Source organism: Setaria viridis, chromosome 9 (genome assembly GCF_005286985.2).
Source record: "Setaria viridis chromosome 9, Setaria_viridis_v4.0, whole genome shotgun sequence".
Lineage (NCBI taxonomy): Eukaryota > Viridiplantae > Streptophyta > Magnoliopsida > Poales > Poaceae > Setaria > Setaria viridis.
In genome coordinates, this window is record NC_048271.2 from 14,447,132 (window position 1) to 14,472,971 (window position 25,840).

The 25,840-nt window shown below is 48.0% G+C and overlaps 3 protein-coding genes across 5 annotated transcripts; 1 reads left to right on the top strand and 2 right to left on the bottom strand.

The window, feature by feature from the left end:
- The first annotated feature begins 6,152 nt into the window (after positions 1–6,152).
- On the top strand, positions 6,153–7,858 carry LOC117840318 (uncharacterized). The gene is made up of 2 exons (XM_072290953.1): positions 6,153–6,705; positions 7,044–7,858. The coding sequence occupies exons 1-2, from the start codon at positions 6,545–6,547 to the stop codon at positions 7,558–7,560; spliced, it is 678 nt and encodes a 225-aa protein (XP_072147054.1). The 5' UTR covers positions 6,153–6,544; the 3' UTR covers positions 7,561–7,858.
- A 142-nt stretch (positions 7,859–8,000) lies between these two features.
- Positions 8,001–11,216, bottom strand: LOC117840317 (protein NEOXANTHIN-DEFICIENT 1). Of its 2 annotated transcripts, none has more exons than XM_034720812.2 (9): positions 10,867–11,216; positions 10,610–10,757; positions 10,477–10,523; positions 9,806–9,860; positions 9,670–9,708; positions 9,368–9,539; positions 8,883–8,943; positions 8,604–8,660; positions 8,001–8,490 (listed from the first exon to the last, which is right to left on the bottom strand). In XM_034720812.2, the coding sequence occupies exons 1-9, from the start codon at positions 10,932–10,934 to the stop codon at positions 8,238–8,240; spliced, it is 900 nt and encodes a 299-aa protein (XP_034576703.1). In that variant the 5' UTR covers positions 10,935–11,216; the 3' UTR covers positions 8,001–8,237. The 2 variants fall into 2 exon arrangements, with proteins under 2 accessions (XP_034576703.1, XP_034576702.1); XM_034720811.2 differs by having other exon boundaries at positions 8,883–8,952; positions 10,867–11,215.
- A 2,862-nt stretch (positions 11,217–14,078) lies between these two features.
- LOC117839145 (protein Rf1, mitochondrial) lies at positions 14,079–18,422 on the bottom strand. Of its 2 annotated transcripts, none has more exons than XM_034719408.2 (2): positions 15,625–18,422; positions 14,079–15,527 (listed from the first exon to the last, which is right to left on the bottom strand). In XM_034719408.2, the coding sequence occupies exon 1, from the start codon at positions 18,136–18,138 to the stop codon at positions 15,775–15,777; it is 2,364 nt and encodes a 787-aa protein (XP_034575299.1). In that variant the 5' UTR covers positions 18,139–18,422; the 3' UTR covers positions 14,079–15,527; positions 15,625–15,774. The 2 variants fall into 2 exon arrangements, with proteins under 2 accessions (XP_034575299.1, XP_034575300.1); XM_034719409.2 differs by lacking the exon at positions 14,079–15,527 and having other exon boundaries at positions 16,799–16,956; positions 17,117–18,422.
- Between the last annotated feature and the right edge of the window lie 7,418 nt (positions 18,423–25,840).

Consider the following 25,840-nt stretch of genomic DNA (forward strand, 5'->3'; position numbering starts at 1 on the left):
AGCATGCTCGTTGAAATGCTGCTACAAACTTACGATTTATTTTTGAATTTCCTATAACTATCCTTGTATATTCGACGGAAAAGAACTTTGTTACGTGCTTCATGCTCTATCCTACCCTACATATGCATTTTTTGCTGTTGCTATTAAGTTATCATAACTATGTTGTTGGCCCTAACATATCTTTTTTCCTATTGGGTTTTCACGTCAGGCACTATTTTGAATTGCCTGGTGTGTTTGGTTGCTGGAATCCAGTAAAAGATACGTAGGGATCCGTTATCAATCTTGAGGACTATTTTGTTTGTCAAGCAAATTAAGGATCCAAAATAGAAAAGAAAGATGATTTTGGATACGAGATTGCAAGGTGATGAACACCATTATACTGGCTTTTTCTTTCCATTTCTCAAGTAAAAAGTGGCACCTCAAATTTGAATCTTGTAAAATTCAATATCATGAACCTATATTTTTTTAAATGGATTTTTTATTTTAAAATTTCAAAATTGTTTGAATAAAAGTCAATATTTAAAAGTTAAAACTTGAAATTTTGTAATATTGGAATAGTTATATTCGAAGTTGTTTTCTAACCTCATGAAGTGCAAACTTTCATAATTTGTTAATTGTATTTCAAAGGTGGTCAGTTTTATGTAATTGTGAATTTAAAAGGCATAATGAAGTGCATTTTAACCCCAGATTCCAATTATATTTTAGTTTTTTGTATATATAAAACTTCTAGAAATAGCTCAAACTTTCCTATGAAGCAACCAGTTTTGACATAATACACTTTGTTGGTAATGTATTATTCCCAATATCCTGATTGAGAGCAACCTCATATTTGTGGGTATTTATCGTTAATGAAAGCACCCTAATCTTGGACCCTCATGTCAATAGAGAAGATAGCTGCATTTTGAAATACGCTAATGGAGGTTCACAGCTACACGAAAAAAAATCTACTTGGGTGTATTCAAGCGAAATAATCTATGAAGTGTAATTTTTGGATGTGTTTTCTATGCTAAAATAATCAACAAACTAATCTAAGTCATATTTGTTATCAAAAACTATGTATTTAAAAAAGAATAGTAATTTGGGTTGGAGGGAGTACAAGATAAGATGAATTTATATGCTTAGTACCTAGGAGCAGGTAGGAGTATATAGTGCAGTCTAATTCTAGGATGCACCTAGCAATTTGCCTCTTTGGGACCCGGCAGACTCTGGCCTGGATGGATTTATGAGGCCGGCAGTGGATCTTTCCAGTAATTAACTAGTTTATTTAAGGCATGATACCCGCGGATAAAGTTTTTTTTTTTGGGTTGATCGCTGATGGAGATTACAGGTAGAGAACAGTGGACGCGACAAGGCAGACAAGCTCAGGATATTTCTAGACTGATCAGCTGCAGCCCCTTTGAAATCAAGCGTTGCCTTATCCTGTACGTACGGCATGTGGTCCCGGCTTTGAAAACGTTTTTCCTCTTTCTCGGATCTGATCTTTCGTCCATCATTGCGGCCAGATTCATTATTCATTCTCTCATTTTTGGGAGTTTTTTTTGACAAATTCTCATTTTTTGGGAGTTGAATTCATCCTCTCATTTTCACTCCGTTTCCCCTCTTTTATGCAATTTGTCAGTCTCGAACTAAACTTCCTTTTTTTGAGTGAGGAAGTATGTATAGTAGCAGTACTAAGTGACTTTTAGAAAAAAGAAGATAATTTGCACACGGATCCTACGAAGTTGCCACGTTATGACCAGTATTTCCACACAAATTCCTTGCCGTCCTTTTGACAAGTGCTCTTCCCTCCTCTGCAGGCTAAATCACATATTCACATGCCTAATCTCTTTTTTCTTGAGAAACAAACGACCATTGACGGGCGAGAGGAGGAGGAACCAATCCAAAGCAGGGAGCTTTCTGCAACATACAGGGGGGTCATATAGAAATGTTCCGGTTGCGGTTGCGATTAACAATCGTGATCCATAATAGGTGCACTTTGTAAATATTTGTAGGTATGAGATGAAAGACACTCGCGCGCGCACGATGCGGATCCAGTCGTCATTTAGGGCTAGTTTGGCAGTGAGGGTAGAAAAACCAGGGAAGAATTCCCACGCTGGGAATTTTGATGGCAAATCAACTTCCCGGTGGGGAATTCTGATTTCCCGGGAGGATCTCCCCGCTGGTTTTTGGGAACCCGGAGGACTTACCCGAGCAGAAGGGCGAAGGCGCGGTAGGTCGTCGGCACCGAGCAGGCGGGAGGGCGATGGCTGAGGAGCGAGCGACTGCGGTGGCAGCGTTCAACGGGGGCGAAGGAGATGGGGTGCAGCGGTGGAGGAGGAGACGGGGGGTGGCGGCGACGGCTTTCTGACGGAGGGGGAGACGGGCGAGATGAGGACGGGAACGGGCGACCGATGCCTGAAGGTCGGGAGGTATTCCGCGTGGAATATTGGGCTGAGATGGGCCAGACTCCCCCGCCTAGCAGGCTTCCAAAGGCGGTGGTAAATTAACCCGTGGAAACTTTTCGTGTGGGCTTCCTCCGCGAAAAAAAGACCAGAACCTGACGGGGAAATGGGCTGCCAAATGAGCCGTTACGGCGTTGGATTACCCGCAAGAATTGGCTGCGCGCTCCACCTTCAGGTAATCGTGCGTACTCTGAAACTCATATGCACATCTGTTGTCAGGGTCACCTGATTTTACGATTGACATGAGAAAGGTGTTAACACGGTGCTTTTGGTCGTCCAGGTTTAGTTAGTGTAACCGGTCTTGGCTGCTATTCTTAGCTACGATCCGTTTGACTAGGCAGGAGGTTATGTTTCTGTTACAGCACGTTGGTGCTTTGTACGTGTATCTATCTCTTCCACAAGTCAATACAGATTGCTCGCGTTGGCTCACATCTCTCTCTCTCTCTCTCTCTCTCTCTCTCTCTCTCTCTCTCTCTCTCTCTCTCTCTCTCTCTCTCTCTCTCTCTCTCTCTCTCTCTCTCTCTCTCTCTCTCTCTCTCTCTCTCTCTCTCTCTCTCTCTCTCTCTCTCTCTCTCTCTCTCTCTCTCTCTCTCTCTCTCTCTCTCTCTCTCTCTCTCTCTCTCTCTCTCTCTCTCTCTCTCTCTCTCTCTCTCTCTCTCTCTCTCGTTCATCATTCTATCTCCCTCGTTCAGAAGGGAAGAAGATACTCCTTTTGAGAAGCAGAGCAAAGGAACTGCTCCATCGGAAAATGCATGAGACAGTAATGGCCAGATGCTAACGAGCTTGTGGTTTCTGTGTTTGAGTTCTGTTCTTGATAACGACTGTTGTATCTCTGGTCAGTAAGAAATGAAATAGCTGTCATTAATGCCAAGAAGGTTGGATGGCTAACATTCTTTTCCTGATAGGGATGGTTTACAATTGGAATGGAACTGTGCTTGAGATTACGCTGACCTGGAAATAACAGTTGAAACTCAATATAAGGTTGCCACTGATGCTTCCTGTTTATTAAGTCTGTAGCTGTTTGTCTGCCAACAGAAGTTGAATTAAACAAGCAGTCGTGTAAAAAGATTAATGGAACTTTAAAAGAATTTTTTTTCCTAGAGCACAGTTGATGGAAATTTTAATGGTGGATAAGAATACGTTGTTGATGAATGATGAGGAGCTATCCAAATGGATTAACTTTTTCTTTAGTTCCAAATCGATATGGAATTTCTTTGTATGCAGCTGATATGTTTCTGAGCAGTACTTCCTAACCCCCACGTCACCCCTCCCAGGCGACTCGGTCGTCACCGCCGGTCCCTCCCCCACCGGACCTCGTCGACCGTCGGCGGCAGCCCCGCCCTCCACCCCCTCCCCTCTACTCTCCTTGCTCCTCTCCACACCTTCCCTCTACCCTAAATCCCGGTGAACCCTGGTCGCATCTTCCTGCTGGATTGTTGACGCCGGCCGCTAGAAGTTGGCTCCACGCCTCCCATGGCCGGATCTACCTTCTCCACCACTAGATTTGTGTGCTGGTCTCGTCTTTGCTCCTTTCTGCTGCCGCCATGGATGCATTGCACCCAGTGCCACCATGGCCCGGTCGTCCGCCGTCCGCGGTCGTGCGCTGTCGCTACCCTCGCGTACCTGGGCAGGCCATCCGCCGCCGGCCCGGTGGGTCACCGCCCTGGCCGCACCCGCTACGACCTTGGTGGCGCTCCCCGCTGCCCCCTAGCCGAGGCCCAGCGAACACCGCCTGCCACGCGCCGCGCCGTCGGTCCGTGCCGCTCCCGCCGTCGGCCCGCCTAGCTGGCCGCCGCCGTGGGTCTGTTAGGCGCTGCCGCGGCCACGTCGACAGGGGACTGACAGTCCGGCCGCGGACAACTAGGGGCCGTCGGTTGTCGCCACGCCCAGATCCGCGAGGAGGGGCCTCGGTGGTGCCCCAACCTCACCGCGACGGGTTCGACGGCTATCCCCGCTGCGAGCCATCGCCGTTGCCGGATCTGGGTAGATGGACCTGTCCGACATGGCGGATGGTGACCGCTCTCCTCCAATAGGGACTGCCGAGGGGTGGCCCACCCTTGGTGCATGGCGGCGGCGCTGGAAGGTTGGCGGTGTGCTCTGGGGGTGGGGGCAAAGCGAAAGCCTCTGCTTGCTTGCGAGCAGACGATGGCGACGCCCTCAGGCGCCATTTACCTCCTTGGAGGTGTCATTCTTCTGCTCCTCTCCCCTCCTATACCTGCGAGCTTCCTGGGTGTAAACCTTGACCGTGTAAGTCGGACGACGGCGGCGACAACGGCGTCGTATCCCTCCTTGGAGACGTCATGTTGGAAGTTCATGCTAGAGTGCGGTTGTCGTGGTGGTGGTCGTCATCAACTCTACACGGGATAAATTTTCTTCTGCGCCTGCCTTCGCTTTGAATTGTCCATCGTTGCCTTGGTTGCTTGGATTGCTGTCTTCTGACGGATACTTTGCCGCCACGGTCATGTAGTTTGGTGCTTGCCCTGGGCGGATGCTTGTCGCCCAGGATGTGGTCGTTGGGTGGGTGCTTTGCTACCATCCTTGGTTGAGCTGGATGCTTTGCTACCGTTTACTTGGGCGGATGCTTTGCTACCATGATGCTACTTGGGTGGATACTTTGCCACCACTGATTGGTCCAGGCGGATGATTTGCCACCATTCTTCTTCTCTAGCGGATGCTTTGCCGCTGTGGTCGTGTGCTTCGAGCTTGCTCTCTATAGGCATCTTTGGCGACGGTATATCCCTTTTGCAGGTTTATTTCTTAGGGTAGCCTTGTTAGGGTAGTTGGGTTGGGTGTGTCCTCCCCTCCCTTCGTGCTTCTTCTGTTGTTAGTTTGTTGTGGTTGCGGTTTCGATCGCTTGCCGGCTGTATGTTGATTGTACTTTTCTTCAATATTTCTGTCTTTAGTCCTTTATGTTCTTACGTTGGTCTACGTTGGTCAAGTACTACTTGCAAGATTTGTCTGTAAAAGAAACTACTTTCTTCTTTCTTCTTAATGAATGCTAAAAAAGTTCTTCTTAATGAATGCTAAAAAAATTTTCTTTGTATGCAAGCGTCGTGACTTTGTTAAATCTATTGTTTGGCTTTGGTGAACCTTATGTGCCAATATTTAAATACGACGTGCAGCACTGTACAGAAAAAAAAAGCTGCTTTCATACATGTATTGAAAGTTGTTACTACTCAGCAGCCTACTCAGCAGCAGGGGAATCTACCCCACCTTTCTTGATTACACCATGAGAAACCGGACCTGGCAGTAGAACACACATGCAGTTCCTTTCTACATCAAATGTAACATCTCAATGACATTTCTTTTTTTACTTTTCCCCTTACCTCTGCAAGATTATCTTTCAAAAAAATTCCTCTGTAAGACTGCAACCTCATCATGTGCAGTAAAAATTTCATTCCTTTTAACCTTCCCTTTCATTTCACCCCTTTCTTTTATCCCTGAGAATAAGGAATCGTTGGATATAATACAAGAAAAACAATAAAACGACAAGAAAGGAAGAGGTAAAAACCATTAAAGATAATCACGCATTAGGTGTTTTACCGTACCAAGGGCTATCGCACTATCACTATAAAATGGGGGCATGTACTCGTTTCGTTTGAATTCCTGTGCCCTTTTGGGAGACAAAACAAAAATCTCCTATCCAATAGAGAAAGAGTTTAGTACAAAACAAAAAAAACAAAAAAGGGTAGATGATGAAGAAGGGGAAGTGGTCCAAGGAAGAGGATAACTTGATCAAGAACCACGTTGAGAAGTATGGCATTGGCCGTAGCTGGCAGGCGTTGTCCAACACTCTAGGTTTGTATTTTTGAACCCAGTCACCATCACCAATCATTTTGAGCTTCTGACCTGTGAGGCTGTGATATCACTGCTTGTTCGGCTTGGAAATGATCTGTGCCTTTGAACTCCAAACTTTTCAGTTCTCTGTTCTTCTGTACAGGCGTTTATGAGCAGTAGTAGTAGATATGTAGTACCACTGTACCAGTTCAATGTGCATTATTTAGCACGAAAATTGCAAGTATGTGCATTGCGCAATGCTTCTGTTCGTACTCATGTTCAAGTTTTAGTGCGCTCATTAGTTTATGACTTAATTTTCTTGGTGTATGACTTCAAGTTTTTTATGGTTCAATGCAGGGCTGAAGCGGTGTGGCCGGAGCTGCCGTTCCCGGTGGCTGAACTACCTCCGACCGGGGCTGAAGCACGGAAATTTCACGCTGGCCGAGGAGAGGATCATCTGCGAGATGTACAGCAAGAGGGGAAGCTGGTAAGGCTCACACGAACCCATTCTTCCTTGTCTGCAACTGACAGGCAAGGCTTCCCATTAACACCACTGATCTCCAGGACTATTCTTCAGAAAGTTAATTCTTTCCCATGTTCATGTTGAATCTTGATCTTGTTCTGCAAGAACTGCACCCTGTTAATCACTGATCTGATCGAGCATATGAATCAAACTGCTGTTTATCGAACTGAAATTTAACGTCAGTTGCATCAAATGTAGTGTTAGTGCATCCTGCTCTGCTTCTAGTGCAGAGAAATTAAGCACTGTTTTGCTTGTTGATCAATGAACACCATCACTGACATGCTACAAATTTCTTCTAACAGCTGGTCCGTCATCGCTGCCCAGCTACCGGGGAGGACAGACCTCGCCATCAAGAACTACTGGAACAGCACGCTCAAGAAGAAGAACCCGGCGGCGAGAACCCCCCCGGCCTGCAGCACGTCGTCCGACGCCGGGACGCCGGCGCGGGACCTGCAGCTGGTTGCCTACAGCAGCGAGGAGAGCTCCACGGCAGGGTCCAGCCCTGCCAATGCCAAGCCCGTCTTGGCCGACCCGCCGCCGGTTCCGGTCGTCACCGACGGCCAAGGACCGATCGCGGCAGTCCCGGTTAGCCGGCCGGTGAGGATCGAGCAGAAGCAGGCCATGGTGAGCCGATCGCGTCTGGAGAAGCAGCAGCAGCCGCCGCCACCGGCGTGTGATCAGACCGGCGAGAGGATCATGGACATCGTCTGCGCTCCCATGTCTCCTGTTCCTCTGAGCTTCATTGAACCGGAGGAGCTGGCCTGCATCTACGAGTTCGATGATATCGATAGCTTCTTGCCGTGGTTTGATCATCACTAATCTAACTGTATCGTCGTAGTCGTAGCTCCATGATTAGTTCACACCTTAGAGTTAAGTTACCAATAGTGGTCAAAATTTAGCTGCAGGATTTGTCATGTGTGTGCGTGTCCTGTCTCTGTTATCTGTGCGTTTTACTGTGGAATTAGCACAGTCTGCTGTTTAGGATTGGGGAATGTTGTAGTGTGACTCTGGTTTATCAGAAACTAAAGAAAGCTGTGCGTTGATCCAGTCATTTCACCTTTTCTTTGTTTCTGAACATTGCACATGGTTCTTCTTCAGCCATTTTCGTCTTTACTGACAAGGCATTTGGGAGATCAGTCTTACATGCCAGTGGCTCAGTGCCTTTTATTTTCATTCTGCTTTAACTTGTTCTGTTTTGGATCCAGCATATGCATCATTGCAAACAGTGCAAAGTTGTTTATCTCTGTGATTCTCTGCAATAGGAATCAAACTATTCCAACTTTGAATTCAGCAAGTAGTTTTCACATACAACATGTTCTTTTACCTTGCAATCTTACAAACAAGAAAAAAGAATACCGCCAAGAATAAAAACAAGAAAAGAATATTTGGTTCTAAAAACAACCAGAAACTGTTGAACTCATCAGGTAACCGGGTCAAACGTGGTCAAAACTCCCGGCCTTTTTAACCATGGTGCACAGATCCTTCAGAGTTCAGATTTAAGTGCTTGAGTACCCGACCTCCTCCTTCTTGCAGTGTGGAACAACGATCTTCGGAGCATCAACGTGCATCCTCAGGGAGCTGAATTCCAGAGCGAAGATGGGCTTTGATAGCAAGACCGAAATGCTCTGGCTTTGCGCATATGAGTCAGCTAACGTGTTGGATCCCGCGCTGTTGATCTTGCCATCAGAACACTCCTGTAGCTCTGTGGTTGTAGGATTCCAAATCCGAGCAGGCTTTACAGGACGCACCCTGTGCAAGAAAAACATTTACTTAGAAAGGGAATTATATGTTAAAGAGATAAACGTTATGTCATCGATCAATGTATATCTCAGGACGTCCAGAGAGTATGATCATGCCATCACCTGCATTCTACTTGGCAGGAGTACTTGAGAAGATCAGGATGGTCCTCAGTCTGTCCACTGAAATTTGCAGAACAAGTGAGCCATGTTCATGTTCTGTGACACATCAAAGAGAAATAATAGTATATATTTTGACGAGGATTTTTATGCTTTCTCTAAAGAAATCTGCGCGTGGCTACGTAAAGCATTTATAGTACGTCTATTTTACAAGTATTTTTGGGGGGCCTGTCAGTTTTTCTTTTGAGAAATTATGGAGGCCATCCGGGGTTTGTTTCACCTAACCTGAAGCTTGGAAGCGACATTCTGATTGCTGGGCCCATCCACTTGTGGTGCCTATGTGATCCTGTTGTCACTTCACATGATCAGAAAGTGAAATTAAGCATTAGATCAACAAAGTGAAGCTTTGTGAGTCCCATTTCGAGAGAGGGAAAAAAGAGATAAGGTTAGGAAGATGTCATTCGGAAAGACGTTTTGGAAATCTCAAGTGTCTGTCATCGATCGGTTTTCAGTGATGAAGCGAGATAAACGTGCCTACAGATCGCAGTACGGACTAGGATAACTGAATCACAAATTGAGGCGAATGTATGGTTCTTGATGAGCCTATATGCCTAACTAGTTGCTAAAGCTGGGGGGAAAACATACCTTTTCCATGTTTTATGGTGTAACTGAAAAGTTCAGGCTATTTTACAGAAAAATGATTTTCTGTAAAATAGATCGCATGACATCAATGCATTAGGCAGATAAAGAGGGGCCAGAATCAGAATTACCTGTGAGCGGCATGCTGATGTTGCACAAGTGCTTAGTGGATGAGCCTTTGGTCTCGCAAATCTCAATCTCGCGGCGGCTCTCTTGCTTGGGGACGGTCGAGCCTATTCCGAGCACGCTCAGGAAGCTGTTCGATTCCACCAAGGGTTTGTTTCCTAGCGCAGAAGCCTCAGTCTGCCCCATGTGACAGGCAGGTTACGAATCTCACGAAGACAGGCATTTATCAACGCAAGGTTAATCACACAAGCACCCTGAAGCCTGAACACCAACCCTGCCTCTGATGCGCAGGCCGTTACTCAAGTACCTTTGAGAATGTTGCGACATGGCTTGGGAGGCCTACTTCCTGCAAGCAAGAATGGGGATGGCTTCAATCAGTTAGGGGAAAAAGGAGGCAACAGGATTTCAGAAAGATCAGAGAGGAAGGAATCCCAGTGGCACACCTTGCGGCCGTGCCGGCAAGCTTCGACGCTGTTCACCAGCACCCTTGCTGCCCACCTGATGAAAATAGGTTCAGGTTCAGAGTTTCAGACTTAGCAGGAACCACTGAAGTACTCCTGGGTTTCAGGCAAAAAAAAGGGGGGGAACTATCCTAAAGAAAAAGAATTCCAATGTTGATAACTCAATTAGTTTTAGCTTTCATCTGCCTCTGTTTGCCACATGCGCATATTCCTCATGTGACTGATCTCCCATTCAGGCTGGTGAGCTGCGCACCGCAACTTGGCCACGCGGAGCGGAGCCTGTACGGTGCAGCGCACCTGGCCGGCCGGCCGGCCTGCCGACCCCAGGCAGGCAGCCCACCGATTCCCGCAAATAATTGAAGGGCCGCAAGGCGAAAGTCCGTGCGATCAAGTACACCCAAACCCAAGTGGGGGTTGTTTGTTTATTCCCGCGGGCTCGATCGCTCACCCGGCCCTGGCGCGCTCGAGGTCTCGAGGCTTTTCTAATGCAAGTTGGTTTGGGTGTCTACGGCGAGTCGGCGGCGAGCTGTGATGCCCACTGCAGTCTGGTGATCACGTCCCCTGAACGGCTGAACCCAAGCAGGCGAAGCAGCAGCAGCTAGCAGAGTCGAAGCAGGGGAGGGGAGGGGAGTAGAGCAGAGCGGCGGACTCACGCGCAGGAGGTCGGCGGGTTCCACACAATGCCGGCGATCACCACGAGCTGCAGGCGCAAAGAGGAGAGGAACGCGAGGATCATCATCAGCAGCAGCAGCAGCATGGCCGGAGAATGAAGAGACGGAGGCGTACCTCGTCGAAGGCGCCGGCGGGGCTGTCGTGGTAGCGCGCGAGGAACATGCCGCCGAGCGTGTAGCCGAAGGCCTCGACGAGGCGCAGGCCCCGGGGCACAAAGGCGCGCGCCGTCGACGCCTTCACCAAATGCAGCTGGTACAATGCGCTGCAGGCCATCACAATCGCAAGAAAAACACCATCACACACTCGAGCTCCTGCACAGACACGATCATTGCAGACGGCAAAAACAGAGCTAGCTAGCTGTGCGGCCTTGCCTGCCCTTGAACACCCACGGCGGCCCGTGCCGGTACCCCGCGCAGGGCTCCTCCTTCTCCGGCGCCATGGATCCTCCAGCTCGTTCTCGCTCCTCTCTCGAGTCGCACACGCAGCAGCCGACGAGCTCTCTCCAAGAAGCAACAAGAAGAATGGAGCAGGGAGGGGGGAGTCAAACAAAGGCCCGGATTTATAGGTGGTGAATGGTGATGTGAGCAGGCAGGAAGCGAGCGAGGGGTGGGAGGGGCAAGGGGCGATGAATGCTGATGCACTGACTGATGCTGGGACGCAGGGCAAGGCTTAAACAAGTGCTGATTATTGCGGCTTTCAGAGGAGCGAGGCAGGGAAGGGATGCCATGAGAGAGGGGAGGGGATGGATGTGCGAGGACCTTATCCGGTGGCCAGGTGGCGGCAGACTAGAGGCCCGGGGTGGGGTGACGTCACCGGGTGGAGATCTCCGTGCGGGGCCCACGCGGTCTCGCCTCACAGTCCGTGCCCGATTGCTGGTCGACTGGGGAGTCGGGAGTCGAGACCATACCGGGAGTGTGGCCGTCTGTTTGCGGCTGCTGTTTTTTTGGTCAACGACGGCGATGAACGGAGAGCGATGATTGATCTTGAGCCGGAGTGAAAGCAGCAGTGGAATGGAGAGCGCCGGCACTGTGCGTGCCGGGTGTGTCGTGTGCGCAGGTGCAGAGCATGCTGGAGCCGTGCTAGAAGGGAAGGATGCAGCAGCGGTCGGCGTCGAGTGCTGGGGAAACGGACAAGAACGTTGCTAGCATTTAAACAGTTCTAAACAGTTTCGTAGTGCAGGACGTATCCCCTTGGCATTTAAATAGACCGGCCATTGTGTTTGTAGTGCTCCTTGCCTCTTTAACCACTGAAATGAAATGGCGAGACTCCCCCTACTCATGCTGACAGCGAGGGAGGGTTAGTCGGTGGCAGGGGAGACTGACGGGGGCCGTTCGTTTCACCGATCCAAGCAAACGGAGCTAGGCGACCAGAGGGCAGCGCGGGGCCGCACGAGTCTGAACTCTGAACCCAATCCCTCGCCGAGGCGGCGCGGATTCTCTGCCGTGCTGAAGGAAAGTCACCAAAAAGCACAGTTAAATGAGGCTAGATGAAGAGTACCCTGCCTTTATTCGCTGTAGCACGGGTAACGTGCCGATTTTCACTGTGCGCACAACACTGTACCAGGAGATCTCATCCATCCATCCGCGAATGAACGGCCTACAACCCACCTAAAGTTACTGCTACAGTGATTCTCTGACTTGCCTTCAGCAGGGTCAGAGAATCCACGGCGTGTTGGAGGAGCATCAGGCTCCAAGCCTCTCCCACGGCGCGTTGCACCGTGGGCGCACGACCAACCTACCTAACCCATCCTGCGCCAGTGCGGGAAGCACCATCCAGTAGCCCAAGCGACCGCGGCGTCCGTCCGCAGGCGTAAGGCAGGCGCCGAGCCGATCGCGCGCGCTCGGCAACCGGGGAATCAAAAATCTTTCGATCATCTGTGCATCTCCATTCTTGCAAAGACAGTCCACACTTTCGAGTTCTAAAAAAAAAGATCAATTTCAGTTCTACTCCTGTAAGCAACAGTATCTGGTCCACTACCATCTCTGAGGCTGAGCAACATCCATGCACGAGACTAGTGTAATGTGGTGACATCTGCTGGAGGATAACTGGATAAGGCTACAACACGAAGAAGCTGACTGCGGCAGCCGCGGAGGCGGCCGATGAAACTGGCGGCCGGCGTGGGTAGAGCTGGGACTGGGCCGTGCGGTGCTGGCGCGGTCCGGCCTTCTCGTGCCTCGTGCCGTACACGCTAGGAGCATCGTGTCCGTATTGGCATGGCACCGCAAGTTTTTTATCAGGTCCAAGCACGACTCGTGGAACACTGGCACATCTTCGTACCATGCCAGCCTAAATACGACTCTCACAATGCATATATTTATTTTTTATTAGTGTTCATTTCCTTTGCACATAATTTTTTTACAAGGCACCTCGCGGGTTGCCGGGCTTGCTGCTCCAACCAGCAAAAGCTGCAGCCTGCAAGTATTAACTGGGACGGCAGCGAACGAGCCAGGGGCTCGTTGGTAACGCTCGCAGCGGCGAGACTGCCCTCAGCGTTCGATCCCTACGATTGCAACGCTGGTATCGCACTTGGGTGTACGGTGCAGCACCCTGACAAGAACAGTCTCTGTTTGGATTGATTCCAAACGTCCGCCTCTCATGCGCGAAGCTACAATTGGAACATGACGCGCCCGTCGCTATAGAGTGAGAGGATTCTGGTGATTTCAAGAAGGACATGGTCTTCGGCGCTATGGAGTGAGAGGATTCTGGTGATTTCGGGGGTGTTTGGATAGCAGGTGCTAAATTTTAGCACCTGTCACATCGGATGTTTGGACACTAATTAGGAGTATTAAACATAGCCTAATTACAAAACTAATTGCACAACCTCTAGGCTAAATCACGAGACGAATCTATTAAACCTAATTAATCCATCATTAGCGAATGGTTACTGTAGCACCACATTGTCAAATCATGGACTAATTAGGCTTAATAGATTCGTCTCGCGATTTAGCCTAGGGGTTGTGCAATTAGTTTTGTAATTAGACTATATTTAATACTCCTAATTAGTGTCCAAACATCCGATGTGATATGAGCTAAAATTTAGCACATGCCTCCCAAACACCCCCGTTCAAGAAGGACATGGTCTTCAGATCTGTAGTTGTAGGTTTTTTTTACACAAATGATGTGAGTGGTGTGCATGTATTGAGTGAGTGTGCGTGTGTATGAACACATACTACAACTGTACCCAGAGGCGTTAAAAAAAAACTGGGGACGTACCCAGAGGCGTTAAAAAAAAACTGGGGACGGACAGCCAGACGGAGGAACGAAGCCGACGGGAGACCTGGGCCGGGCCGAGACCTACGGGAGTTTTTGGGCTGCGCAAATTGCTTTATCTGGTGGGAACGCTCGGAATCAGATGGTCTAAAGTGCGAACGGGCCAGGTTAGATCCCAAGCCCAACTGTCTGCATATTCTCCCTCTCAAGTCTCGAGAACTTTTGATTCGCTTAACTGTTCAATGTCTGCCATCAATCTCTACAGACTGATTTTGTAGTGTTAACACCAGCTAAACAGATTTAATATTTGCAAGTTGTCCTTTCAATTCTACGCCATGGTCAGGCCGTCAGGGTTAATAGTAAAAACAACGAATATCCAAGCATAATTATTAGTCTAATTGCAGGATGTACCTCATCTTACACCAAGCTACTAAATTTTGAAGCATACGTTTGAACTAAACAGGACAGCTGGATCTCTACCCTCTAGCAATCAGCATTGGCAGCATGTCAGCATATGCCAAAATCTGAAAGGTATGCACCTACAAAAAAAAGAACTGTGAAATCGTGAAAGTCGGTAGATATAAAAGCTCAAAAGACAACAACCGAACCAATTTCCATGAATCGTCTGTTAAACAACAGTGTAGTTGCGAGTACCAATCTGTGAGATGTAGGAGACGTACACAGAATGGAGCACAAAGCCAATTGGTGGATGAAAAAGGCAAGCTTAGTCCCACAATGACCTTAACTCATCCACACATAATTACTTTTTTTTTCAAAAAAAAACTTCATCAGCGCAGAATTACCAGTAACAAGCAAGAAAGAAAAACTTAACTGCAGTTTCCCTCCCATGAGCATGATACCACTAGTGTAGTACACCACCAGGCCCAGTTGAATGATGGCAATTGGCATACTAGCCATGTTTAAACATATCAGAAACCATTCCTTCCAGTGAATTAACAGAAATATCTATAGATAACATTAGCATAGCATTGCCACTGAAAATAAAACTACAGGTAGTTCCGTGCCAACACAGATTTGTACTAATAGATTCCAAGAGAATATCAACCTAGATGATTTATTAACATGGTATTTTTCTTACTAGCACATAGAGGTACACATACTGGCTCAAATGCCTGTCCATTGCCAATTAAACAAATTCAGGATACTTGTGAAAGCAGCAATTATTTTTCAATCTTTATTCAGAACAAATGGTTCCTGATAATCGAAGTACTTCATTGGAGGCCCTCTTAGTTTCTTGTAGATTGCACAAATCTGTTGGTGTTCTAATGACCAAATCTCAAAATCAAGAGGGAAAATTAGTTTACATGAGCATAGAGTCAGATCACCAAATATCAAATGAATATTTGGAGGACATAAATAAATATTAGTATCAGTTTATCAGCAACATACAACCAGCAAAGTTGTGATGTATATACAAGTCAAACATGGAGGATTGACTAGAAGAGAGAAAAATCAGTTAGATTGTAAAAAAGAGAGGAGATTTTCTGTCACTTCTGTTTCAAAATTGAAATGATTCCTACACTATTGCTGGATTTGTGTCAAATAATGCCTCTAAAAGATAGCAAATTGGAAACTAAAAGAAGTGCCGTAAAGATCTGAAATTCTAGTTACAGATTCCTCTATGCCTCATCAAGGGGGATGAGAAAGAACCTGGAATCCTTCTTCAGGATGCCAATGCACATCCCAACATCTGTGATGACAAAATCGTATCCAAAACAGAGCCGATAGTGAAGCTCCTCCACCTAGGCAAACTAGTGGCTAGCAGGCGTCATGCGATTAACATTACAGGTTATCAATTTACCTATAAGGAGGGATAAACAGCTATAAGTTGGTAATCACTTATCTGCAGCTCAAACTTATAATTACTATAAAAAGGTTAAGGGAGGTGATGATCGTACCTTGAAATTTACACTTCAATTACAGAGATAAAGATGTATTCTCATTTAACACTAAAGTGGGGACTGTGCTATCCCTGTTGGGCTGGGCCATTCTCATAAGGCCCCACTGTCAAAAAATGTTTAGTCAGAATGTTATAGCTACACAAAGCTTCATCCATTTGTGGAATCCATTGAAGACCGATATTTTTCTGGGAGGAACTTCCGATGGTGTCGATATTTCCCACCAGTGAAAACAGATGTCAACAGGGAAGAAGTAGAAGCTTCTAGGGAGAAATGATTCTCATCAATTTTGGAAAGGTAAAACCCAGCTCTGCTTACCTCACCTCTCTGCAATAGCCTCCTAACTACAGAATTTAGCATACGGGAGTCAGGGGCACAACCATTCTCCTGCATGGACAGAAACAGACTATCGGACTCTTCTAGCAACCCTTCTTCTATAAAATGTACCATCACTAAGGTGTAGGTTACAACATCAGGCGCCAATCTATTGGCCAAGATATAAGAAAACAGATTCATGGCCTCTCCCTTTCTGCCACCTTTAAGCAGTGTGCCAATCATTATGTTTAAAGTCCCAATTTCCAGCTGAAAACCTTTTGAGCATAGGTTCTGAAACATTTGGAGCGCTTCGTCAACATAATTATTTTTGCAAAGTCCTCTGAGAATTATGCAGTATGTGATAACATCCAATGGCACCTCATCCATGGTCATACTGAGATAGAGTATTTTAGCACTAGCAGCCTGACCACTCTGAAATAATGCTTGCAGTATTATACTATGTGTAACAGTTCCAGGCGTAACTCCTTTGTTCAACATTTCCCTGACCAAGGCAAAGGCTTCATTTACTCTTCCAATCATGCAGAAGCCATTGATCAATGTATCATAGGTAACAGCACCAGGTTTCAAGCCAACTGATACCATAACATCAAGTAATTTCATGGCCTCGTCCATCTTACCAGCTAAGCAATAACCATTTATTAGTGTAGTATAGGTAATGACATTAGGCTCCTCCCCTGCATGTTCCATTAAGTCAAAAAGACTTTGGGCTTCTGCGACCATTCTTGATTTGCACAGATCACCCATTATTGTATTGAAGAACACTATGTCAGGACATATACCTCTATTCACCATTTCAAAAAATAATGCCTTGGCCTTCTCCCAATTGCCACAGGTACAAAAACCATGAATTAGGGTGTTAAAAATTATGATATTAGGATGCAATCCGCGACTGATCATCTGATTGAATAGTAACATAGCATCATCCAGTTGACCTATCTTGCAAAGTCCATCAACTAATGTTCCATAGGTGACAATATCAGGTCTCAAGCCTTGATGCTGCATTTTGTTAAATATAACCATTGCAGCATCAACCATATCATGCTTAACATATGCACATATTAAAATGTTGAAGACATGATTATCAGGTTCAACGTGATTTTCTACCATCAAATCATAGAGATTATGTACATGAAAAAGAGATCCTTCAGTGGCATACCCATGAAGCAGAACACTATAGGCGGTGGCATCTGGTTTTGGGCCCCTCTGGATCATAGAATCAAAAATCTTTCTGGCTTCAGAACACCGTCCACTCTTGCAATGATATTCCATCAATGCGGTATAGATAACAGTATCTGGTTCAACACAAGCTCGGGACATTTCTTGGAAAATTCTATCTGCCTTGTCCCCCTGTCCCAATGAGCAATATCCATGCACAAGACTAGTATATGTGGTGCAGTCTGGTGTCACACCATCTTCAATCATCCTACGAAGGAACTTCTCAGCCCTGTCCATTGCTTGAGCTTTGCACAGACCATCAATAATTGAGCTGTAAGTTACAAGGTTTGGTGAAATCCCACGTTCCAGCATTTCATGAAACAGGGCCAGAGCTTCATCTACGTCACCCTGTTTACAGAAACCATCGATGACAGTATTGAATGACACCACAGTTGGAGGGCTGCTATGTACCTCGTCATCCATCATGTAGAGCAGCTCTAGAGCCTCCTGACTTTTCTTCTGCTCGCAGAGCCCCTTGAGCAGAACCGAGTAGGAGAACACATTGGGTGTGCAGTCAAGCTCAGGCATCTGCCGGAGCATGATGTCCATTGCGTCCCCGATCTTCTTTTGGGCGCAGAGGGCCTTGAGCAGGTTGGTGAAGGTGATGGTCTCCGCCCTCCAGCCCGTCTTGAGGACACGGCCAAGGGCGGCGAATCCGAGGTCCAGGCGGCCCAGGCGGCGGCAGCAGCCGATGAGGAGGCCGTAGGTGTGCACGGTGGGTGCCACCTTGTCGGTCCCGGCCCTGGCGACGCGGTTGAAGAGGGAGACGGCGAGCGCGGGGCCATCGCGCGAGACGACGGCGAGGAGGCAGTTGATGGCGCGGATCGAGGCCGGCCTGGCCTGGGGGAGCAATTCGTCGAACAGGTGGAGGGCGTCCTCGGCGCCGATGTCCCCCGCGCGGTACCGATCTACGACGATGTGCTCCAAGAGGGCGCCGCCGGAGGCTTGGGGGCGGCGGAACATATACCCGGCCTGCCAGCGAGGCGGGAGCGGTGGCGAGGCGTGGGGAATCTATAGAGAGGAGGGCGGCGGCGGCGTGTCGGGGTGGGTGGCGGCGGCGGGATGCCGCTGCCCGCGGCGGCCGTGCTCCACGCTGCAGCCGCAATGGCGGGATACGCGCCTAGCGCCGCTTGGGGAGGCGGGCGGGATGGGCAGACGGCGGCGGCGGTAGCACGCGCGCTTGGGCGTGGCCGTCGGCGTGGCGGCTGACGGCAGTGACGAGGGGAGGGAAAAGAAAGGGGACGGTGTAGAGCAGACATGGAGGCTGTCCGTTTTTGCGTTTTGTTTCTTTTTGTTGGAGAAACAAAGCAAGTGATGCGCTAATTTGCAAGCTAAAAACATCATAATGAGATGTTATAATTCCTAGGATTTTTTTATCTTGCCCTATTTGGAGTGCAATTATTTTATTACCCTTATTTTTCTAACTTTGTGATTTTACCCTCGACTATTCACAGGTCACTGTAATTTTGCCCTTGATCCTAGCATATTTACCCCTGTTTTGACCATTGACTAGGGGCAAAATGATGTGAACCCGTGGTGTTAAATTCCAATCTTTCGATGAGAGAAGGTGGGGATAACTCGATTGGTGGATGGAGACGACGTTCACAGCCCAACTGCAGCCTTCCAAGGATGTTGCGCCTTAGCAATCAATACACCACCTTCAACGGCTGCCGCGATCTTGTGAAGCGCGTCATTCGACCACTAGGGCACTCATCCTGCAAGCAATCAAGAACTAGCAAGAATAAGTATAATAAGTACCGAATTACTAGATGTAGATAAATATTTCAAACTCAATCTCAATTATGGTAGGGTTCTGAAGATAAGAAGACGTGTGACCGATCCAGCACGCACGTTTACGAGCAAGTAGCAAAAGTTAAACTTAATCTAAACGAAACCCGAGTATTCCTGATGGTGGCTAAAGGGTATAAGAACGTGGGAGGATGACCACAAGGTTTTGGGGTCGTGCTCCAACCCTAGGACATGTCTCTTGATACACGACCCATTGGGCCAAAACAAGGCGACACAGCACCTTGTACAGAAAAATCTCTCAATACTAATTTGATCATTGCGGCCGCCTCAGGACAGATATGGATATGAGTCCAAATCCATATGAAAATATACTTCATTAGGATATTATGAAATACTTAAATGTCCCAATCCGAGTCTATATACGACCGTGGTGTCCGTCACAAGTTGGTGCTGTTCTACAGTCCGAATACAACTCCAAAACATGTTGGGTTGGGTTTGATCTCTTTTTTTGCTTGGGCCAAAAGTGATGTGATGACCTGATGGGGAACATTGGGAATTCTTGGACTTGATCCCCAATCAACTTCTTTGGACCTCTATGCCTTCCATGTGTGTTTAACACTCTTTTCGATCCATATATATTTCTGAAAATGATAATAAACACACATCATGGTGCAGCATCAATTCATCAAATGTATCAAATACAATCATGACAAAGAATTATTTCACTTTTGAATCAAAAGTTGCTAATGTGGTTCTATTTGAACAGGTAATGTCCTCGTCATAAAATCACATTGACCTGAATAGTCAAGAGCAAAATCACAAAGTTGAAAAAATAAGGGCAAAATTACAATTACACTTCAAAACTAGGGCAAGAACACAAATATTCCTAATTCCTAATAAATGTGCAGTATAAAGTCTAAAAGTAAATCCAATAGAATATGGACAAGCTCTATAATATATATTGTCTAACAATAAGGAATATAACTTAAATCAAACCACTTTCATAATAATGAATTAAAATATTATTTAAATAAATATAAGGTGTTATTAATAAGATATTACAATTTACACTATTTTTAACTTATATATACATTATATTTGTCATCGTTGAAATAAATAACTCTTGAGGGGCTTGCTCGGAACAGCCTTTCATCGGCTGCAGCTGCGCTGACAGCACAGCTGCTCGGCTGCTAGTCCAAGCCATTTGAATGCACGCTTGCTGGGCTGGTTGGAGCAGCTGCTGCTGTCTGGTTTGCTATGCTGCTGCTGCGGTTGGCTATAGGTCCTGCAGCAACTGCTGGCGGCTGCGCGGCCGCAGCTGCAGTTCCGAGCAGGTCTTACAGCGTGTTTAGTTCCATGGACTAAAATCTAGTTCGTATTGAATATTCGGATGCTAATTATGAGGATTAAATATAAGCTAATTATAAAACTAATTATACAAATGGATGCTAATTCACGAGATGAATCTATTAAGCCTAATTAATTCATCATTAGCAATTGTTACTGTAGCATCACATTGTCAAATCATGAACTAATTAGGCTTCATTGATTCATCTCGCAAATTAGTCTCCATCTGTGCAATTGGTTTTGTAATTAGTCTATGCTTAATACTCCTAATTAATATCTAAACATTCGATGTGACATGAATTTTAGGATCTCCTAAAGAACAAACACCCTCTAACTTTTATCCATGGGTTCGAGTTTTCGACGTAGCATAGGTGTTCATAAGCTCAAGATCTCAACGGATCTTTCAAAGCAGGACGGGATGAAAAGCTTGAAGCTCGCTCGGCTTGAATTATTTTCAAGCTGAGCCGAGCCAATTTAGCTCTTTAATTTTACTAGCGAGTTCGAGCTGCTCATGAGCTAATCAAACCAACGCATATCTACCGAACTGGCCATGCGAAGCAGCCCGATAAAGCCCCACCGGCCCAATGACTAACCCTAAGTCCCTAACTTCTGTCCGGCCGAGCCCCCCTTGATCCTTCTTTCCCCTTGCTACAGCGGCAAGTGGCGACTCCAGGGTGATTCCGCGTCTCCTCTGCCGATTCGTCGTCGTCCTCGCCTCTGGCGCCCTTGCCGGCATCGGAGGGGAGGGGGATCGAACAAATCGGTGATGGATCTGTAGTTGCCTTGCATATACTATAGTTAGAGAGTACTGGTGGCGTTGTATAGATGGCTGCTGGTTCTTTTGTTCCTCTAGAGAGTCGTCGGAGGTTACGATGGTGGTAGAGCTGGCGTCTGCGTCGGCAAGCCTGTTGTTGCCTTCTTCGGTGAGAATCCATGGACGATAGTCTATCCTTGGGTGGTGATGCATTGCTGCTTAGGTTACTGTTCCTCCTTCATCTCCGTCGGCGGTGTGGCCGGTCTTTCCGGCAGAAGTCTTAGGAGGTATGTCTACCAACATGCCGAGAAATCGGGTTGGATTTTGTCTCCCACCTGTTTTGGTGGTTTACTTCCCCTTCGGGTTGTGTTGTTGTCCGGTGAGCCGGGGCCGCTGGTAGTTCTTGAGGTGCCAGATCCCTTGACTCCTCGCGATGCGATGGCCGATGGCCATCTTCTTCTGCTAAGGCATTCAATGGTTATAGAGCATGTTCTTGCTGGCAATGAAAAATTATGAAGTTCCTTCGTCGGGAAGGAGATCGGCTTCAAGCTGCAAGCTCGATGTGTCTCCTCTCCAACCTTTTGTGTGATGAGAGTGCGTCGTGTGGCTGCTCCGATCACCGGCGATGAGGATGACTGGGAGGATCTTGCAAGGACTAGGCTGTAATTTTTCTTTTCTTCAAGGGTGTCTTTGTAAGAACTGGAATGTAAACACTATGTCAAATATAAACCCGGCTTAAAAAAAAACTCCTGTTCGGCCGGCCCCAGGCCCATCCCTTCTTTGGCAGTTCCCCGACTCCTCCCCTACGTGATGCCACCTCAGATCACGCCTGTGCCACTCCACTCCCTCCGTCCCTCAGGAATGATGGCCACCGCGCGATAGCAAAACACCCTGTAAAACCTCTCCGTTGTTTGCTCGTTGTACGAGGACTCCACCATGACTGAGGCTTTGCGCAACGGCATAGTGGTCATCGGGTGGCCTACAAAAACAACCAATGCCCACGTTCAGCGCCTCTGCCAACTTCCCGCTACCATGCAACTTGGCCCGCTGCAACCATACCCATGCCCATGTTTGTCGTCTCCTTGCACACCTTTTGGCTTTTGCCAATGGCTGCCATGTGGCGGATCCACTTCAAATTTTGCTTGGTTAAACATGATTAAGCCGCATGATACGCGACACTCACGCCTAAACCAAGTAAACACGAAGTGCCGTCAGATTTCATCCGATTTAACCACTTGAACAGGATCGAATAGCAAACCCACACGAAGGTGAGCGGTTCCAGAGAATACAACCGGTCCACTGATTTAACAAATTAATCATTTAGTTTGGCCAAAAAACATCATCAGAGTTTTACAAGGTTCAGAAGAAAAACAACAGAAGGTAAAAGACTAGCGGAAGCTAACTCGTCGGGGTCGGACATCCCTGGTCAGGCCAACAGGGACATCAGTGATCCCTCTCCTCGCCGTCCGAGGAGGGATCCCACTCAACCGTCCAACCCGGAGGGAGTTGGGGCGGCCAAGTGCCAGCAGAGGGAGGCTCAGAGGCAGCAACTTCACCTGAAAAAAAGAGGAGCCACAACAAGGCTGAGCTACTAAGCTCAACAAGACTTAATTGGCAGGGAGTACGCTACTCCACCTCTTCTAGACATGCAAGGCTTTTTGGCTGAGAGGTTTGTTTGCCAAAAGCGCTAGGCGTATCTCTACTTTCAAGTTTTAGCTCCGGTTCTAAGTTCATTATCCGGTCTAGGTTTGCAATCTATTCTAAACAAACATAGGACCAACCAACGGTATATACATCATCATCAAAACCATGTCATCATCAGATTCCTTATTTACTCAGGGTGACATAGCGATCAAGCAATCTCAAACTGTGAGAGGCAGACGAATCGATCCGAGTTTCTTAACCATGCATGGCGAACCTAATCTCATGACATCCACGCACCACAAGGGTCGCTTCCTGTGTCGGCCGTCCCCATCAATTCCCAGGCGCGTGTCAGGTCCAAACTTCCCTTGGCATGCAATACTCCACAGTCCCGGCCTCTACCGTACTGTGACCGCACTTGCACCCACATGATGCACCATGGGAACCTCGTTCCAGGGACAGCAGGGGTATAAGCCACGTCCTAGTTCAATCAGGTACTAGGCTTCCCCATCCCATACTAGGTATGAGATTAGTACTTTCAAACACTTGATCACGAACATCACCACTGTCGGGCCTTAGCAAGTTTCATAGACAGACGGGGCGATCATACAACCACACAAAAGTTACCCAAAACTCTGCCCCGTCCATCGTCCTTATAGTTGTAACAGAAGGGAAAACAACCAACTCCTACAACTCGCGAGTGACAGGAAATCACTCGGCTTTTACCGTTTCCTAATTAAGCAAAGCATCTACTCGGTCCAACAGCTAGTGATCAGATCAAGGGATCTAAGTTATGCATCTATGGTTCCAAACAACTCCTATACATAAATGCACAAGCACGTTAAAGAAGACATGCGCAAGTTTGGTAAAACATTGGGGATTCATGCATCCGGGGCTTGCCTTCGAGCAAGGAGGAGGGAAACTGCTCTTCTGCTTGGGCGGCTTCAGCTTCTGGAGGTAGGAGCTCAGCTACACCTTCTTCTTCTGGCGCCGGGTGCAGCTCGTAGAAGCCGTCGGCAAGACGCAGCTCTACACGAATGCAATGCATTGGTTAGCACTTAGACGGTTATTTCAACAGCAACACTTGCAAGTTTGAGCCCAGAAACTTGCGGCAAGTTACAGGAGAGTGGGAAGGTTCAATGGAGTCGGTGGAGATCAAGGGATAAGGGTCGGATGGGGAGAAACTTATGATCTGACCCTTAATCTAGAGGAATAGGTGTGCTGGGGGTCCTCAGACGTAACGCTGAAAAGTCCCCAAGTTTTACACTACACCCTCGGTTCAAGAAAAAAGATACAGCCGAGCCCTCGGGCGAGGCGGAGAAAGGTCGGCGGAACAGACAGGGTCGGGCGAGACGAAACCGGGGTCGAGCGGATAGGAGGGGTCGGACGAGGCGAACAAGGGTCGGTAGCTTACCTTCGTCTTACAGATGAGGCTTGGGGTCGGGAAAGAACAGGCTTGGGTGGAAAGACTAAGGCTTGGGACAGCGGCGAGGATGTCCAATGGTATGCCGGCGGCGGCGGTGCTTCTTGTGGATCACCAGCAAGCTCTTGTGCAGCACTGAAAGCAGTGGCTGGTGGATTGAGGAAGGTGGTGTTTGCGCGGAGAGGAGAGTTCTTCAGACTTAGGTGGTGGCGCTGTGAGCACGAACAGGAGCAAGCGAGAGGGCAGCGATGGCAAAGGGGAACTCCAGCGGGACTCCGGCATTCCATTTTATAGCTGCGCGGAAGCGAGAAGGGGGAGCGGCGCGAAGGCCGGGGAAGAAGCGATGGAGTGCTCTGCCGGCGCGGCGATTGAGCGACGAGGGCGGTGGAGCAGGACTTCGGGGATGACACCGGCGGTCATTGGGCACCGATGTCAGGGCGGCGCAGGCGCGGGTTTGCCGGTGGTTGAGATTTGGCGGAGGTGGGCGTCGTCGTGCGGTGGATCTGATGGAAGTGACCTGGAAAACGACGCTAGAAACGAGGGCGCACAGGTGAGAAGACAGGCGGCTGCGGTCGCGCGGGCGAGCGCGGAGCAACAGATTGTCGGGGCGGAGCTTCTGACAAGGTGGAAAATGAGCTGTCGCTGCCGCGGTCTGGGTTGGCGGAGGGGGAATCGTCGCGTAGCGAGGACCGGGGCGGCGCGACTGTGGAGAGGTGACGGAAAAGACGCGCGGTATCGGGCTCTGCAGTCGGGATCTGGCGATGTGATGATGGGCGCGGGCGGCGAGGTGCTGCAGACAGGGTAGCAAAGGAGCTTCCGCCGTGATTGGGGAAAGGGGGCGCGAGAATCCATCCGGTCGTGGCCGGCGACGAGGCGGAGCGGCGGGCGTCGGAGGAGTTGAGCCACGCGGCTAGGGAACTCTGAAGCGGGCATGCAACTCGAGTGCGCCTGTCGCGGGAGATCTGAGAGAAAGATCTCGTGGGTCCACAAGTCAGTTTCGGTGGTCCACGGCTCGAACTGAAGGGCGGCGTTGTGGGAAGACTTAGAAAGATCCGACGGTGGGTTGGGGGTCGGCGGGGTCGGAACTGGGGAAAACACGGCGAGGGGTCGGATCGAAGGGGTCGGAAGATCTGGAGGTTGAGCACTTAGGCTTGGAAAAACTGAGACAGGTGATCAGGGACTCGGATTAAGACTAACGCGAAGGATTTTTATCCGAGGCCGTTACATGCCACCTCGTCGCAGGCACACAATTTTGCCTCGGTTGTGTTCGCATTCATCGTTGTGATGAGTGTCACAACCCAATTTGTCCTTTGAATCGTCAAGGTGTTCTCGAGGTTTATTTTATACAAAAACGTGCCAAATGAGAGAGAGAGAGAGTGTGTTTGCGGCCATAAACATCTTCTTATACTGCCTAATGAGTAACCAAACAAAAAATATATTCGGTATTGTTTCAAATTCTGCTATATTTAGATCCTCTTACCAACAAAGCAAAGACTATATTCAGTTTCTTTTTCATGAAAAAGACTATATTCAGTTACTTTGTTTCAAATCATACTATTTTGCAATACCCTTAACGTTGCATTTACGTTTCTGAACCAAATACTACCCAGGGTCCAGACAATTGTGTTAGGGAAAAACAATTAGTAAAAATTGTGTAGCCGTTCGACCACTTGGCAACCGCGCTTCTAAGTGCTCGATCTATGAAGTAGAGTCATAGTATGATATGTGCTAGTAGAAAGTTCTGATGTTTT